We start from the raw sequence: 16,143 nt of genomic DNA, 5'->3' as shown, positions 1-16,143 counted from the left end.
ATCTGAGACGAGTTAGTACACCATGACAAGTATTATCAGCTGCTCGTCGACGTTGGCGCGACCACACGGGTGCGCAGCAGTATCTTGCAGTTTGCATCATAATCAAACTAATAGCATATCATTAGCTTCATTGCTAATTCTTTCATGATATTAGCTCAGATTACCAATAATAACAAAATTGCCCAGGTGCTTTTCTTCATAGAGGTAATCATACTAATATGCTAGACCATTTGGAAGGCAAGGAATGACATGATTTTTCGCCAAATCAATTAGAATCTTCAAATGTCAAAGGAAAACTTCAGAGGTGAGCTCCAGCTTCTACTGTTGCAGGCAAAAAGAAGCTACTCTCCAGGAATTAATCAATGGATTGCCGGTTTAACTTAGCTTGGTTCTGCTTTTTTCCTTTCCTTCTTCGTCTCTTTATTTCATTCTCCTCTTTTGCTCTAAGTTTATTAGTAATGTACTGTTTGTTTTATTAATAAAACTGATGTAGGAGTGCGAACCCCTCCAGTTTCCATTAAAAAAATAACAAAGTTATAAAAAGACTCTATTGTACATTAATTGCATGCATGGTCATAGATATATACTTGATGCTTTCATCAAAATCCAGTCAAACTTCTAAATACTTTGACCATCAATGCTTTACAAAAATTTTGTTTGGGAAACACAAAAAGTCGCGGGTATAGATTTATTTTGTCTTAAAATAGTACTCTCATACTTCCATGCCAAAAGTTTAGATGCCAAAAGTTTTTGAAGTTTGACACTGTAGTATTTTAGTTTGTATTTGATAATTATTGTCTAACTATAGACTAACTAGGCTCAAAAGATTTGTCTTGCAAATTACAGGCAAATTGTGCAATTAGTTATTTTTTATCTATATTTAATGCTTTATGCATGCGTTCAAAGATTCAATGTGATAAGAAATCTTATAAACTTTTGAAATTTTAAAGGTTAGTTTGTGAATAATTTTGGGTTTCGCTACTGTAGCACTTTCGGCTTTATTTGACAATTATTATTCAATTATAGACTAACTAGGCTTAAAAGATTTGTCTCGCAAATTACAGATAAACTGTGTAATTAGTTATCTTTTTTATCTATATATTTAATACTTTATGCATGTGCCGCAAGATTCGATGTGACAGGGAATCTTGAAAAATTTTGGAAACTGAACAAGGCTTAAAATTAGCGGCCAAAAAGTAAAACCTTGAAGACCATAAGATGTCAACAGGCCGGGTCAAAGTATTTATGACCGACCGAACAAGTAATACTATGGAAGAAGTGTTAGATAACACAGGAAAAGATTGTGACTTTGTGTTAAAAAAAAAGGGTCACATATCAGAGAACACAGTGACCACCTTTCTGCTGGTCGTCCTTCACAATCACGGGTCTTAGTGGGCCTCCTCGTACTTAAAACAGCGAGCAGGAGGGAGGATGCCCTCTCCCTTTCGTCGTCCCAAATCTGCAGACACCTAAACAGCCCATTAAATCCTACAGTTGCAATTGCAAACAAAAAGATGCCTGCATCGTACGGTTTGTTTGTGATGATTGCTGGAACACTCTAGGTTTCACGCTCACGGATGATGCAGGAAACAGATAGAAAAATGAAAACAAACATACCTGACGTTGCTAAAAACGTGATAGTACACTTTAAACTTTTACTGTTGACAACTTACAGGGCCGGCCGGTCCCAGGTTGTAGGGCAACGAAAAGAGAGCAAACCTAACACGGTTAAGGTAGCCGGTGATACTTTAGGGGTCTCACTCATTTCTTGTGCATCGATCAGGTTGTTAGCTGCAAAACAGACGCCGCCGGCAGTACATCAGTTGTTAATTGCGTTTCAGTTTAGAGCTCACACGTTTCTGGTACACTGCTGAAAGGTGATAGTATAACAACTGTTTGATGGACAAGGAAAGCCCAACCCCAGCACTGAGTGCCTGACAAATATATGAATACATACATGATGATGATGATGATGATGCCCACTCCACTCAGATCACTAACCAAATGAAAGCATATAACATTGAATGTCACTTATTGTCTTTGCCGTTGTCATCAATACATTTAGTTGTATTTAATGACAGTAACCTTATACACTCCATGTTCGAACAAAGTACTCCCACCATTTCAAAATCCTAAGACTTACTAGAAGTTATTAAAAATACCAAGCATTGTAAACTTTGACCTCCATTAGTCAAAATATACACATGTTTAGTGTAAAAAGATGCAAATGCCTTTTTGTTAGCTGTTGGTTTTATAGTGATTGATAAATATTGGTCAAAGTATACCTTTAAAGAAGTGGTTTAACTCCACCAGAGAGGAGCATCTGGAGTCATTTTAGAAGCCCCATCAAACAAACCCTTAATGTAGTTGTTAAAATGCATGCATCAGAATAACAGGAATGTTTGTCAGAAATAAGAAGTATATACTACGCAGTATGCATTCTATTCACCATAGAAATCTAGTTTGCATGGAACTGAAATATATACTTATCAGATGACGAAGCACACGACCTTGAATTGAGCCATTTTCTGTGCATGCAAACTTCCAGGAGACTTTCCCACGATCTTTCTTCCTCCTGAAAATGATGCTCTCTGATGTCAGGACCCATTTTCTACAACCCGGTGCTGAAAACAGCCACACATTTCCTGCTACTGGCATTCTGGTCTCATGGATGGATGGCAGTACGTTCCATTTGAAAAAACAGAGCAAGCAATCGAGGTAAAATAATAAAAAAACAATATTAACTCGTTGGCCCAACCAATTGGCAAAAACCACAGGTACGGGAAACCAATAAAGAAATGACAGAGTAAAGAGAGAGAGAGAGAGATGCCTGCCATTGATAAACGCAGGAGGGCCCGGAGGGGCGCCATTGCCGCAGCTTTGTGAGGGTTGGTTGGTTGATGAAGTCCATAAATCCCGGTTGTACCGGGCAGTGCTCCCTCAGCAAGCATTCAATGGCCCTTACTGCAGCTGGTGAGCTCTCTTCAATGCGAGCTCGGGCTCAGCCAGCAGCCCAGCAATCTGATCTGATGTGGCCTGCAATCCTCCAACGCCCGCTACATAAACCAGCTCCAACGCTACTAGCCGGGTTGAGACTTGAGAGGTGGGGAGCAGAGCAGAGGCTTCAAGTCCGGGAGGGAGGAGACAGGTCCAGTCCAGCAGCTCACCGTTCTCTATTGCTGCTCGAGAACGAGAAGAGCTAGCTCTCGTCTTGCTTGCTAGAACTTGTCAAGGTTCAGTTCAGTCCAATGGCGTCGAGCAGCAGAGCCGTGCGCTTCTTCAAGCTGCTGCTCCTGGCGTGCCTCCTCAGCCTCTGCGAGCTGTCCCAAGGTGCGCCCGCGCGCTTACTCTGTTTCACCTTCCGATACTGCAATGATGCGTTCTTCTCTCTTCAGCTTCTGGTCTCTTGATCCCTTCACACTCTTGATATGCGTTGCGTCTCTTTCGTTCATCTTCTTGCACTGTAGTACTTACTTAGGATGTTGTTTTCCCGTCGTGTCGTTACCTGTTTGTTGGTTTCTGCCACTACCGCTTCAGACTGCTGAAGTGGCACACCAACACCACCGCTTGTTAGGAAGAATATGGAATCACTCGCAGCGTCATATATCGAATAAAGTAATGGCATGGTTTGGAAGAAATAGCAACAGACAAGAATGTATATGAAAGATATGTACCTGATATGCCATCCAGGTCCATGGTGGCACGATGTCAGTCAGAGCCTGATGATGTCAAGAGCGCACGTAAGCTCAATCAGATCAAAAACATGTTCTGCCAGAACTCAAGAAAAATACGATATGAATATGCCAAAACTCTATAGCTTTATTACAGCAGAAACCAGAAATAATCAAAGAATGATGACGCAGAGGCTTTAATAACGGTAAATAACTAACAGTGCGTGCATCTGTTCGTCCTCCGTCGCAGGCAAGGACAAGAAGCCATTCTTCACCTTGAAGAACCTCCCGCCGCTCCAGAAGGCCAGCAGCTACCCGGCGGGGTGCGCGACGACGTACGACTACATCATCGTCGGCGGCGGCACCGCGGGGTGCCCGCTGGCGGCGACGCTGTCGCTCCGGTACAAGGTGCTGCTGCTGGAGCGCGGAGGCTCCCCGTACGGCAACCGCAACGTCTCCTACATGGAGAACTTCCACATCGGGCTGATGAACATGGCGCCGGACTCGCCGTCGCAGGCCTTCATCTCCACCGACGGCGTCATCAATGCCAGGGCCAGGGTGTTGGGCGGTGGAACCTGCATCAATGCCGGCTTCTACAGCCGGGCCAGCTCAAGGTATTCCTGCCATGATATGTTATATGTTCTGAACCATTATGGAGAGACCATAGTCTATACTGGGGTGTGATAGCTCCCACTGTGCTGTTGGGCATGACAAAACAGGGAGATTTTTGCCCCCAAAATGAATCCACCCCTCTTTTTTCTTTTACTAGCATTGCCCACAATGGGAAACATTAGATTCACACAAGAAGAACACAGGGCACAGGGGGAGCCAAATCCTCAGGTTGGAACCAAAATCAATCAAGTTTTGTAAGCAGTATATTGTGGCAGTGCCATCATTCAATCTGTGTAGGCATCCAGCAAGTAGCAATCTGACCAGTCACTTTTGCGACTGTAGCATCAGTTCTAGGGTAAACAGAGAGCAGTGGTAGCGACATCCTCCACTATCTGCTACTATTACACTATCTGCCTTTAGCAGTGCGCAGAAAAATTCAGCAACAACAAAAAAAAAACGCCTATCAACATATCACTTTCCACAATAGCATTCAATTCAATTATCCACATATTTCTGGCACCTCAGGCTATATAGCCTACAGGCACTTGCATCGACTTCAGTAGCTCAATCACACAGAAAGAAACTACCAAGTGAGCCAAATGCATGCTAAAGCAGCTAACGACCATACTGAAACAAGGCACTCAAGCATTTGAGTGTACTATCTCCTACACTTGAAACACACTGCACTTGACTATGTCTTGTCTTGGTCTCCTGGTTGGGCATGTTCTAGTTTTCAGGCACCATCACATCGACAATTCTAAAATCAGCTATAGTTCTTATTCTTAAGAAATAGCATACAAAAGTGTGTTAGGTGGATAACCTGATGACTTCAAGAGAAACATTCAGATACTTAGGCCTTGTTTACTTACACCCAAAAACCCAAAATTTTTTAAGATTCCCCGTCACATCGAATCTTTAAACGCATGCATGGAGTATTAAATATAGACGAAAATAAAAACTAATTGCACAATTTGGTCGAAATTTATGAGACGAATCTTTTGAGCCTAGGCCTTGTTTAGTTCCGAAAAGATTTCGGATTTTGGTACTGTAGCATTTTCGTTTTTATTTGACAAATATTATCCAATCATGGACTAACTAGGTTTAAAAGATTCATCTCGTGATTTACAGTCAAACTGTGTGATTAGTTTTTGTTTTTGTCTATATTTAATGCTTCATGCATGTGCCGTAAGATTTGATGTGACAGAGAATCTTGAAAACCTTTTGGATTTCGGGGTGAACTAAACAAGGACCTAGTTAGTATGGTTGGACAATAATTACCACAAACAAACGAAAGTGCTACGGTGTCGCGAAATTTTTCTCTTCAAAAATTAAACACGGCCTTACTAGATTAGTGTGCATTGAAGGGCTTCACCTCTGCCTGTAACACATGCTGTGGTTCTCAGAATAAACCCTTATTAAAGACCACCTCGTGTTTCTTGTCAGTCATACTGCAGCAGCGAACTATAGATTCAGAAGAGGCAACAAACAATATCACGTGGGGTCATAACTGCTTTGACACCATGGGCTATGGTAACTATGTTGACTGGGCAGGTTGAGAAATAACGAGCCCTTGTGCAGCTCAGGCCAGCTACAACTAGGATCAAGATCCACCTACCAATTATTTTTTATAGTTTTCATTGATTTAATTAGGAAAATTCAATAATCACAAGGTGCATATTTTAAATAATAATACTGTTATGCCAATAATCCTGTCGCTTTACAACCCTGTGTTCTTGTACCTACAGCTTTATCCAGGAGGTCGGCTGGGATGAAGACCTGGTGAACAAGTCCTTCCCTTGGGTAGAAGAGAAGATTGTCCAGTGGCCTAAGATCGCACCTTGGCAGGCCGCGCTACGGGATGGGCTGCTACAAGCAGGTGTAGCCCCTTTCAATGGGTATACCTACGATCATGTTTCTGGAACAAAGGTGGGTGGCACCATCTTTGACGAGACTGGGTACCGCCACACGGCTGCCGACTTGCTAGCAGCTGGAGATCCTAACAACCTGAGGGTGCTGCTCCATGCTAGTGTGCACAAGATAGTGTTTGACTCGCGACAAGGTAATAATCACCCATGTACATATATATGTAAGCACCCTTCCGTAAACTGGTCATGCTAAAAGGTAGTCGAGTTAGTGAAATACGTAGAATAGAAAGAGTGAAAACTACAGAAAATACGTACCGTTTTCAGAAACATCATTCTGATGCAGGACGAATGAAGGCAAGAGCCATCGGAGTCCAATTCACTGATGAGAATGGGAGACACCACCAGGCATTTTTAAACAGCAACAAAGATAGTGAAATAATTGTATCTGCTGGTGCGATCGGTACCCCCCAGTTGCTGCTGCTCAGTGGGATTGGACCCAAGAATGACCTCAAGAATCATAACATTCCAGTGGTTCTCCATAACAAATATGTGGGTAAAGGGATGGCTGACAATCCCATGAACTCCATATTCATACCAACAAGAAGCCCTCCTCGGCAGTCTCTCATTGAAACTGTTGGAATAACTGAAGAAGGTGTGTTCATTGAGGCCAGCAGCGGGTTTGGTCAGTCATCAGAGAGTGTCCACTGCCACCATGGAATCATGTCTGCTGAGGTCTGGCGTCTCTCTTGCCTACAGTTCCAAATTGCACAGATCCATTTTTTTTACAAGCTTCATTTTGCACTTTGATGCTTTGTGTGCAGAGAGTAGAAGAGTAAAACAGATAGTTTGCAGCCAATGCCATACACAATTAGAAAGCCTGCTTCTTTGTGCTGAATCAAGTATATCAACTAGGCAAAAGTTCTGAAGACTATAACTGAGAAACTAGAGCCATTCATTGCTACCAATGGACATGCATATGCATGTCATAGTACATTTTAAGAAATAAGCATGTTTGAGTCAGGTTTTATATTTTTTCCACGTTCTTATGTTTCAGAACCCTGCCTCCACACCCCCCGCCCCCCCCAAAAAAAAACTTGAAACCCTGATGGCACACATGAGCTGAACTCATGCAATGCACTCGCAAATGACACCGTAGCTTTCATGATTATGTGGAATTCATTGCCTGTTTTATCTCATCATTAGCCTAATATGGTACCACACTGCATTCCTGCAAAATACAGATTGGACAGCTTTCTACCATTCCTCCGAAGCAAAGAACCCTGGAAGCAGCCCAGAAATACGCTCATAACAAACTTAATCTACCCAAAGAGGTATTCCACGGTGGTTTTATACTTGAGAAGATTGATGGTCCGCTGTCCACAGGCCATCTGGTCCTCACAGACACTGATGTCCGGAACAATCCAGCAGTTACCTTCAACTACTTCAGTCATCCACAGGATCTCAATCATTGTGTCTATGGTATCAAGACCATTGAAAGGATACTCAAGACAAACCGTTTCTCTGAACTCTCTGCTGATGGTGCTGGGTTATCAATGGAAAGGGTGCTCAATATGAGTGTGCAGGCTAATGTGAACCTGATACCCAAGCATACAAATGACACAGAATCCCTGGAGCAGTTTTGCAAGGACACTGTGATCACCATCTGGCATTATCATGGTGGGTGCCATGTAGGGAAGGTGGTTGACCAGCATTACAGGGTGCTTGGAGTTTCAGGTCTCCGGGTGGTCGATGGCTCAATATTTTCTAGATCACCAGGGACCAACCCTCAAGCTACAGTCATGATGATGGGCAGGTACAGTACATCACGCAGATGAAACTTCCTTGTTTTACTACAAAAGTTTAAATTCTAAGCGAAGAGACTGAACAGCTTTTTGCCATACTTTTTGTTCAGATATATGGGAGTGAAGATCCTAAGGGAAAGGCTGGGACGAGCAGCTGGAGTGTAGTCGATTCCTGGACATTAGCTTTTTATTATGTGTGGCCTAGGAAAGAAATTACTAATTTTTTGTGGGATCCAGAATGATTCGCTGAAGAAAAACAAGCTATGTGTTTCATCTGTACCCAGTAATGATTTGTCTAATATGATATTGCAGACTACATGGTTGACTGAGCCCCTCTTTCTTCTTTTTTCTTGTTTATTAAGTGGATTTCGAGAAACAAACTCTCATGAACCGCTCCCTCATTAAAGGAAAATTGAGGTTGTTGAACAATATCACACCAAACGAAATAAAATCCATGGCAGATTGCTGTATATCACAAAAGAGAAGAAAATCCATTCACAAATTCAATAATCTGACTTTATTGCCTCAGAAAGTGTTTGGTGTAACTTTGCTACATAAGTTTCCTCTTTGAGGGGGAAGAATGAAAAGGAAAATCGCAATGCATCGAGAGCTCAACAGATTACATCTGCTCATCATTTTACTCAGCTGGAACTAAACTACTAAAGAGACTCCGAAATAATCAAATTAGCAGCACCCAACTCATGAAACAATGCATTTGTTCCAATAATAATAATAATTCTAGAGCCTTACAGGTATGCTGAGACCGTCATAACTAAGCTGGATATCAAGACCCTCTGTTTCCATCAGCCTGGCAAGATCACTGTTTACTTTCTCATGGTCCATCAAATGCATCATTCCTGAAGATATCATTCAATACAACTTAATCATTGGCAAGACCAGACAAACTGTATAAACAATGAAATATGGGACATTAGCCTTGTAATGAAATCGGGTCAAATAATTATAAGCATCAATGTCTATAAACAAGAAAGAATATCACTTGAGCTTCTAATGCTTCAAGGATGGGGAAAAGGGGGGAATCATAAATGCTAACAACAGTAAGTTCTCAACAGTGATGGTGATGGATGTATATCTAGTCTTATCTTTCATTAGTATTAGGAAATAGTATCAAATAAGGGTAAAAGTTTCCATTTTCCAATATTCTCAGAGTTAAATTATGAAGTACGACTATCTCTATATTCTTGCTGTGGCATAACTGTAGTCACAAAGGGATTGTAGTTCAGTGGTTCATTGGTTCAACGCACCCAAGCAAAGGCAAACACATTTTCATGTTGCCGACTTATAAAATAATCATGCAAACTTTTTCTCTAGCAAACTAAGCAGTCTGTGAAATAGTGGCCTTTGTACTCGTACAACCATTGGGAAACGAAATACAAGAGTTAACAAATTTTAAAACAAAAGCATGTGTACAAGTGGTCAGTGAGTTCCTACCAGTAAAGAGTGTTTTCTTTGGTTTGATTTTCCTAACTTCCTCAAGGGCCTGCACAGTTTAAGGATACATCAAAAGGATTACAGTGAACAAGTTCGGAAATGTTATATTAAAGCTTTAGAACTAACCCTTGGTAGTCCAAAGTGTGTTGATGAAGAACGATCAGGTCTTAGAGCATCCTGTACAAAGTTATCCATCAAACTTAGATGCAATCAGACATTAATAGTTGAGAAAGATACACAAGAAGATAATAAGAAAAGCTTTAGTGCTTTCCCGTAAATCCAATAACTTTATGATGTAAATTAAGAAGCAAATAATTATTATATATGATACCATTATAAGAAGTTCACAGTTTTCCAGAAGCTTGTATGTTTCTTCAGGTATATCACTGACATCACTGCATCCATCATAGGAATTCAGACAAGAGACCTTACAGCAACACAGTTCATTGTAGTAAAATTAACCTTGCACTGAACTTGGTCTACCTTATATAGCATACATCACCGAAACGAAAACCAAGCGAGCGGTAACCCTGACCGTGCCAAACAGGTAAAGGAATCACCTGAGATGAAGAAACCGTAGCTTCAGAAAGTAACATGAAGCACTTCTATCTTTTATACTGAAATACAGTTAGTATGCACCGATATAGAAGGAAAAGCAAATGAATGGGAAGTTACTTTAAAGAACAAATGACAGTTTCATGACAGGTCTACTAAAATTCACATGCTGGCAAGTATTGCCAGTTTGCTTCTGGCAGTCATTCTAACCCAAATCACTGAAAATAGGAGCTCAAACTGCTCATTTACTAAAGGGAAATGCTTCAGTACATCCCATTCAATTTTATTTATAAAATTGAACAAGCACCCAAGCTTTTGAACCATTTGATCAGTTTGTTTCTGCCAATAAGTTCTATTTACTTAAACATTCTCAATTAATTAATTGAACCTATCACATGATAATTCACCAAAATAAGGCAATAAGCACAAGTTTATAACTGTGTATCCCAATCCCATACAGCATCCACTGAGTCGAGGCGGGTACTTTGCGATTATAAAACATAATGACACAGGTAGGGGGACCTTATTTCCTTACATTTACTAGTTGCAGTTTCCTATTACAAACCTCAAGATTGTGAACCATAAATGGTTCCTCTTTTATAATGTTGAATTGCAATGCTGAAACTGCCGCTCCAGGTATAACTACACTTGTGTCGATCAGATAATAGTGGGTCATCTTCATCACCTGTGACAGAAAAGCAATGAGAAAGAAAGAAAGCAAATAAGCCAGCTTTTGTGATCAAGATAAAAACAAAAAGAAGGTAATGATCTTTTTAACAGAGATTTCACTTTTCATTTGCTACTGCTATAAAATGACCAGTCAACAGGCTAGACAGTTGTCCCTGTAATCGTAAAATTTGTCTTGTCTTCATACAGTAACAAAGACCAAAAGGGGGGGGGGGGATCCAACCTCATAATCACGTTCTGCCACATAAATTGGAATTGATGACTGAACATTGTTCGTCCAATCACGAAGACAGTCAAGCCCTGCACCACAGACATTATCTTCCTTATTCTTTTTTTTTAAAGACAAGATAAAAAGGAACATGGATTATATTGTCCCAACTGATACCAACACCATTGCTTTAAGTTAAACAGTTACAACAGGACCAAAAAGTAGCAAAGGTTACAGACCTCCAATGGCATCAGCATGAGAATGGGTAATAATGACACCATCGATCGTCCTCAAACTGAAAAGTAGGAATGAACACTTTGCATAACCAACTTTGCAACCAAACAAACTGAATATTGTATCAGATCAGATCAAAGACAGCACCCAAACGTGGGGAACCACTGGAGTGCCGAGTGGTAGAAGAACCTGGGGAGAATATAAACAAACCATAAGCTAGTTACTCGGGTCAGTGAAGAATGAAGCAAAGCGAGTTGCAGTGCCCATCCATAGCACATACTTGCCGGCATCAACAACGATGTTGGTGGTGCCAGACGGGGTGGCGTGGCGCAGAAGGATAGAGGTGTTGCGCCTCCTATTCGGGTTCCCTGGCTCAGCCGCCTTGCTACAAACCTGCATGCAGGACAAGACAAAGCAAGCTACAATGAGCAACAAAAAGGCAGCATGGACAATGCAATGCTATTGGGCAATATAGAGATGGTGAACGACCATACGGGGCAAGTCTTGGTGGGATGGGTGAGGCAACTGACGCGCGGGATGCCCTCACTGGTGCCCGTGCCGAGGAAGATGAGCTCGGACTGCAGCCGCTGGTCCTCCTCCGACGTCAAGGAGCCAGAAACGGTGCCGCCACCGGAAGACGCACGGGCGACGCCGCTGTAGAAGGAGCGCGCTGGAAGAGAAACAAGCAAGCAAACGAGAGAGGGAGGCGTTACGTCGAGCAGCTGATACGCAGCCGCGCGGGCCGTAAGGTTTCGTACAACTTGGCGCGCTTGGCGCACCGGATCGGAGGCGCGGGTGGAGAGCAAGCCGCGGCGAGGACGCGAACGAGGAGGGAGCGAAGCGCGTCGCGGCGGCGGTGGCGAGGCCGGGGAACGCGCGCGCGATGCGCGACGCCGGCGGCGCCATGTGCGGGGCCTGCGCTCGCAGGAACGCCGCGGCGATCGCGCCCGTAGCGGCGCGGGGCATCGTCGTCGCCGGCGGTGGCGGTAGCGGCAGCAGCAGCGGCCGAGGCGGAGGCGGAGGCGGGTGCGGGTCCCTGACCGGCGTCCGCTTGTCGCGGGGCGGGCGAGGGACGCTGGCAGGTGGCCCCGGGGTGCCCGTGCGCGTCTGGTGGCAGAGAAAGGTCCAAAAAGGTTTGTGTACTGTGCTCGAAAAAACGTACGTCAACTGACAGGTGGGCCTAGTATCATCCGGTCCCACATGTCGGTGGATGGGCTTTGACAATGTGAACCACCATCCACTGGGCTCTGGACTCGTTTGGGCCGGGCCGACGAATATACCCATCGCTTCATCCGTTTCCTTTGCCCAAAGCCCCAAACGTGCGGTGTCTCTTGATCTTGCATCTCTGCACCTCCCCGGACAATCGACTTCGCCGGCAGCCCCGCCGGCGACGACAGGCAAGTGCCGCCCCCCCCCCCCTCCTCCACCTCTCCCTCCAACTATCCCCTGCTCGCTCCTCTCTCTCTCTCTCTCGCTGATTTTTTTTTTGTTGGCATCGACGAGGACCAACTTGAGACATGGTGTTCGCTTGATCTTGGCACAGTGTAGGCCGTAGGAATGATTGATTCCTATCAGCGCTCATGCTTCAATTCACGATATAGAGAAAGGAAAAAACGCCTATTGGATGGATGAATTGGTCATTTGGTTGTGTCCGTAACCGAGCTCCGAGCATTACATCAGTTTGCGTTACCGAATTTGGTGATATATCTGTAACATATGGCGGGGCTCCCAGATTCACTGCCTCGAGAATAGATGAAAAAAACTAGATTCTAAGATGAGCACCCTTGCTGATTCTGAAATATCCAACTAGAGCACTGGTTTCTTCCCTATGCAACCTATGCTCTGTAGTGGCGACGGGAGGTACTCATTAAATCACGTCAGTTTTATGCATATTTGCTACTGGTTTGGTGGCTTATTTTAGGCCTTGTTTAGTTCCGAAAACTTTTTGGTTTTCGCTACCGTATCACTTTCGTTTGTCTGAGGTAAATATTGTCCAATCATAGACTAGCTAGGGTCAAAAGATTCGTCTCATGATTTACAGGCAAACTGTGTAATTAGTTTTTGTTTTCGTCTATATTTAATGCTTCATGCATGTGCCACAAGATTCGATGTGACGAGGAATCTTGAAAAGTTTTTGGTTTTTGGAGGGAACTAAACAAGGCCTTACTACCAAATACTCCCTGTGATTCAAAATAGATGTCATTTTAGGATTCCTTCTGGTCAGTTCTTTTGTAACTTTGACACCGTATGGGAATTGTGTACATTGACAATGTATGATAGATAGAAATTTCTATGTTTATTTAACTATCACGAAAAAGTACTTATATTATTTAATTATGTTTATTTTAAATGCTATGTTTTTAATAGAAATTTCTAGTCTGAGTATCACTTTGTTTGTTAAAGATGTTGATGTCTTGCTCAGAACTCTCAATTTACTGTTGGGTGGGTGGTTAATCCTTGTAGTGTAAGCTGGCAATCACCATTTTCTTCTGTTGCAATGAACCGTGCGAAGAGTTAAATGTTTGCACTGTGGTTTATATGTGCCCATTCTTCAAGTGAAGGTCACAATTTTTGACTTGTTTCTCCTGATGCATGGGAGTTCTTTCATTTTCAGGCACAGTGGAGCACGGAGGAGGAAGTACCCTGCTGTGAATGGGTAATTCCACGAACAAAGACAAAGTTCATGACAAGGAAACTCACGGAACAAGTAGCAATATAACTGAGGAGACGTCTGTGGAAAAGGTGAAGGCTCCAGATCTGCTTGAGCGAGCAAAGGAAGAGATCGAGGCTCTTGCCGGAGCTGTTCATACTAAGATGGAGCACCATTCCAGTCCCCATGAGAAGAAGGGAGGTAAAATTATCTAGAATGATGTTACTTCCCCTTTACTACCCTGTATATTAAATATGAAAAGGAATGGAGAGCGATAATCTGGAGTATAAGAAGAAAGAAAGGACAGTAATGGTGCCTAGAATCAACTCGCATCTTTGCACTTTCATAGTGTTTTTTATAGTATAATCTTTTACCCTGCGTATTGTTCATCTTTACCAACTGAAGCTAAGTACAACTTTAGCTACATACGAATAGAATGTGTCATCCTTCATACCAAAGACATTTTGGATGTAATTCACCAAAAAAACCATTCAGCCCATATACTATAGCTTGACCTTGTCATTTATGGACGTCATTTGCAAACTATAATGACATAATGTGATTCATGATGAGTTGATTTTACAGTAAAACAACTGCAAATGTGAAAGTTTGGGTTGCTTCTCCTTTTAAGAGCATGTGCTGTCCCTTTTTTTGTATTAATGAAAAACATGTCTTGTGCATTTGTCTTAACTCTTTCACTGTTTTTGGGAAAGAGTAGGTTTGTTCAACATTTTTAACCCTGAAAGATCACAAAAGTATGACCGAGAACATTAGCATGCAGACATTTTCAAACCTGCAGAAAGGACTTCTGAGCATATTGAGTTCATAATGGTTGTCATTGCCCAAGAACTAAAATTTACTGCTTCGTAATCATAGAATTTTGTGTACATCCTTTCAAGTATACAAGTACTCTTAGCTATACTAAAGCACTGCTTTTTAGATGCTAATTGTTCAATGGTTGTTTAGAACCTTATATAACATCTTAATTCCAAGTTTGTAATGCTATTTTCATCCTTGGTGGTGACTTTGAATCATAATACTAACACCACTTCAATTGAGAGCTTTATCCTCAGTACGACGCGGATCTCTGAAATCTGAATACATGCAGAATCACATAAGGAAGACAAGGAGGGGAGCCTGCACAATATAAAAACACACACGAATGAAACTCACGGAACAAGTGATGACATAAATGAGAACACACCAGTCGACAAAGTCAAAGGCCCGAATGTGTTTGAGCGTGCCAAGGAAGAGATTGAAGCTATTGTCGAAGCTATCCATCCGAAGAGTGGATCAGACAGTAAGTGAAGACTGAGACCCCTGGGGCTGTTCTGCCTTAAACTGGCTGCAGAAGCCTTAACATGAGGTCATGAGCTACCAGATAGACACATGCTTTCAATGACGTCCACCCAGGTGGTGTTTTGTATACGCGTTCTGGAGCTGTAAAAGCTAAGAGCTGACTTGTTTTGTATGCTACACTGTTCTCCGTTGTGCCATTGTGGTTTGTTTGAGCAGAGGTGTGTAGGTTCAACGTGGAATTGTGATGCTTCAGGCCTCGTTTGTTTGGCCTGGATTGAGGCTGGGAACTATTCTAGCTAATCAATGTTAATACAAATAAGTCTTATCATTCTAGGTGGAACCGTTCCTGAGTAAACGAATGAGCCCTAAATTGTTGTGCTTGACAGGGCATACTTGTTTTGCCAACTCACCATGCTCCCGAAGTTGTAATAAGAAGAGTAATCATGAAATAGAACGTAAATCTATTACTTCTTTTTTTAGTGGAAGCCCATTACTAGGTTGTGGTTGTCTAAGAGATCAGTGCTTATTGTTTGAGGGAACCACAAAATTGCCAGTGCTTTGAACCATTATTGCAATTTGTTATTAGAAAAAACTGCAAATTCTTTCATGTTTTGTAGAGCTAAACCGAATTTTTTTATGAGTGCTCTGAAATTAGACAAGATTTTAGAATAATTTTAAATTGCATAACTCCTGACAGGGGGATGCTTTTTGAAGTAAATCATTTTTATAAAATCTATTTGTTCACTAAACTTTCAATATAATCTAATGAACTACCGTGTACATGGTTGACAGGGCTCTAGGTAGGGCGACTGATAGCTGCGCTAAAACAGTATAAGAGCATCTACAAGAGTTTTCTAAATTCCTTCATAATCCTTGGTTTTAGCAAGATGAAAAAGAAAACACATCTCCAACAACTCCTAATCCATCCTCCTGAGAAAAGTCACCCTATTCCGCGCTTAGGGCAAAGCCAACGCAGGCAGCTCGCAAAGTTAGCTTCACAAAAAAGTTAGGCCCTGTTTGGTTCCACCAACTAAATTTTAGCTAGCTAAATTTTAATCACTTTAGTAGCTAAAGTTCCAAACACATTGACTAAAAAGAGCTAAAATAG

The 16,143-nt window shown here is 42.2% G+C and overlaps 3 protein-coding genes and 1 long non-coding RNA gene across 4 annotated transcripts; 2 read left to right on the top strand and 2 right to left on the bottom strand.

Annotated features, from left to right (window-relative positions):
* Positions 1,222-2,826, bottom strand: LOC110432518. Its single transcript, XR_002449966.1, has 2 exons — positions 2,511-2,826; positions 1,222-1,791 (listed from the first exon to the last, which is right to left on the bottom strand). It is a non-coding gene; the product is annotated as an uncharacterized LOC110432518 (long non-coding RNA).
* Positions 3,101-8,266, top strand: LOC8055580 (protein HOTHEAD). Its single transcript, XM_002462231.2, has 6 exons — positions 3,101-3,330; positions 3,922-4,285; positions 6,029-6,342; positions 6,492-6,880; positions 7,390-7,961; positions 8,061-8,266. The coding sequence occupies exons 1-6, from the start codon at positions 3,249-3,251 to the stop codon at positions 8,113-8,115; spliced, it is 1,776 nt and encodes a 591-aa protein (XP_002462276.1). The 5' UTR covers positions 3,101-3,248; the 3' UTR covers positions 8,116-8,266.
* LOC8054616 (putative hydrolase C777.06c) lies at positions 8,445-12,458 on the bottom strand. The gene is made up of 12 exons (XM_002460072.2): positions 11,866-12,458; positions 11,581-11,756; positions 11,367-11,479; positions 11,234-11,275; positions 11,092-11,147; positions 10,868-10,944; positions 10,523-10,642; positions 9,886-9,962; positions 9,734-9,797; positions 9,529-9,579; positions 9,403-9,451; positions 8,445-8,807 (listed from the first exon to the last, which is right to left on the bottom strand). Exons 1-12 carry the CDS (start codon positions 12,368-12,370, stop codon positions 8,689-8,691), a joined length of 1,449 nt encoding a protein of 482 aa, XP_002460117.2. The 5' UTR covers positions 12,371-12,458; the 3' UTR covers positions 8,445-8,688.
* LOC110432517 lies at positions 12,352-15,375 on the top strand. Its single transcript, XM_021453118.1, has 3 exons — positions 12,352-12,483; positions 13,701-13,937; positions 14,845-15,375. The coding sequence occupies exons 2-3, from the start codon at positions 13,739-13,741 to the stop codon at positions 15,042-15,044; spliced, it is 399 nt and encodes a 132-aa protein (XP_021308793.1). The 5' UTR covers positions 12,352-12,483; positions 13,701-13,738; the 3' UTR covers positions 15,045-15,375.

This window comes from Sorghum bicolor, chromosome 2, assembly GCF_000003195.3.
Source record: "Sorghum bicolor cultivar BTx623 chromosome 2, Sorghum_bicolor_NCBIv3, whole genome shotgun sequence".
NCBI lineage: Eukaryota > Viridiplantae > Streptophyta > Magnoliopsida > Poales > Poaceae > Sorghum > Sorghum bicolor.
The sequence above is the reverse complement of the archived record's forward strand: the minus strand, read 5'-3'. Positions and strand labels throughout refer to the sequence as shown.

Excerpts from the sequence above, each read along its gene's own strand:
- LOC8054616 (XM_002460072.2), bottom strand. The coding sequence starts at position 12,370 with ATGGGTATATTCGTCGGCCCGGCCCAAACGAGTCCAGAGCCCAGTGGA. Across the intron at positions 10,643-10,867 it reads TGGCAGAACGTGATTATGAG|GTGATGAAGATGACCCACTA; the intron begins GTTGGATCCCCC and ends TTTCTGTCACAG. Across the intron at positions 8,808-9,402 it reads AAAGAAAACACTCTTTACTG|GAATGATGCATTTGATGGAC; the intron begins GTAGGAACTCAC and ends TGATATCTTCAG.
- LOC8055580 (XM_002462231.2), top strand. The coding sequence starts at position 3,249 with ATGGCGTCGAGCAGCAGAGCCGTGCGCTTCTTCAAGCTGCTGCTCCTG. Across the intron at positions 4,286-6,028 it reads TACAGCCGGGCCAGCTCAAG|CTTTATCCAGGAGGTCGGCT; the intron begins GTATTCCTGCCA and ends TTGTACCTACAG. Across the intron at positions 6,881-7,389 it reads ATGGAATCATGTCTGCTGAG|ATTGGACAGCTTTCTACCAT; the intron begins GTCTGGCGTCTC and ends TGCAAAATACAG.
- LOC110432517 (XM_021453118.1), top strand. The coding sequence starts at position 13,739 with ATGGGTAATTCCACGAACAAAGACAAAGTTCATGACAAGGAAACTCAC. Across the intron at positions 13,938-14,844 it reads TCCCCATGAGAAGAAGGGAG|AATCACATAAGGAAGACAAG; the intron begins GTAAAATTATCT and ends GAATACATGCAG.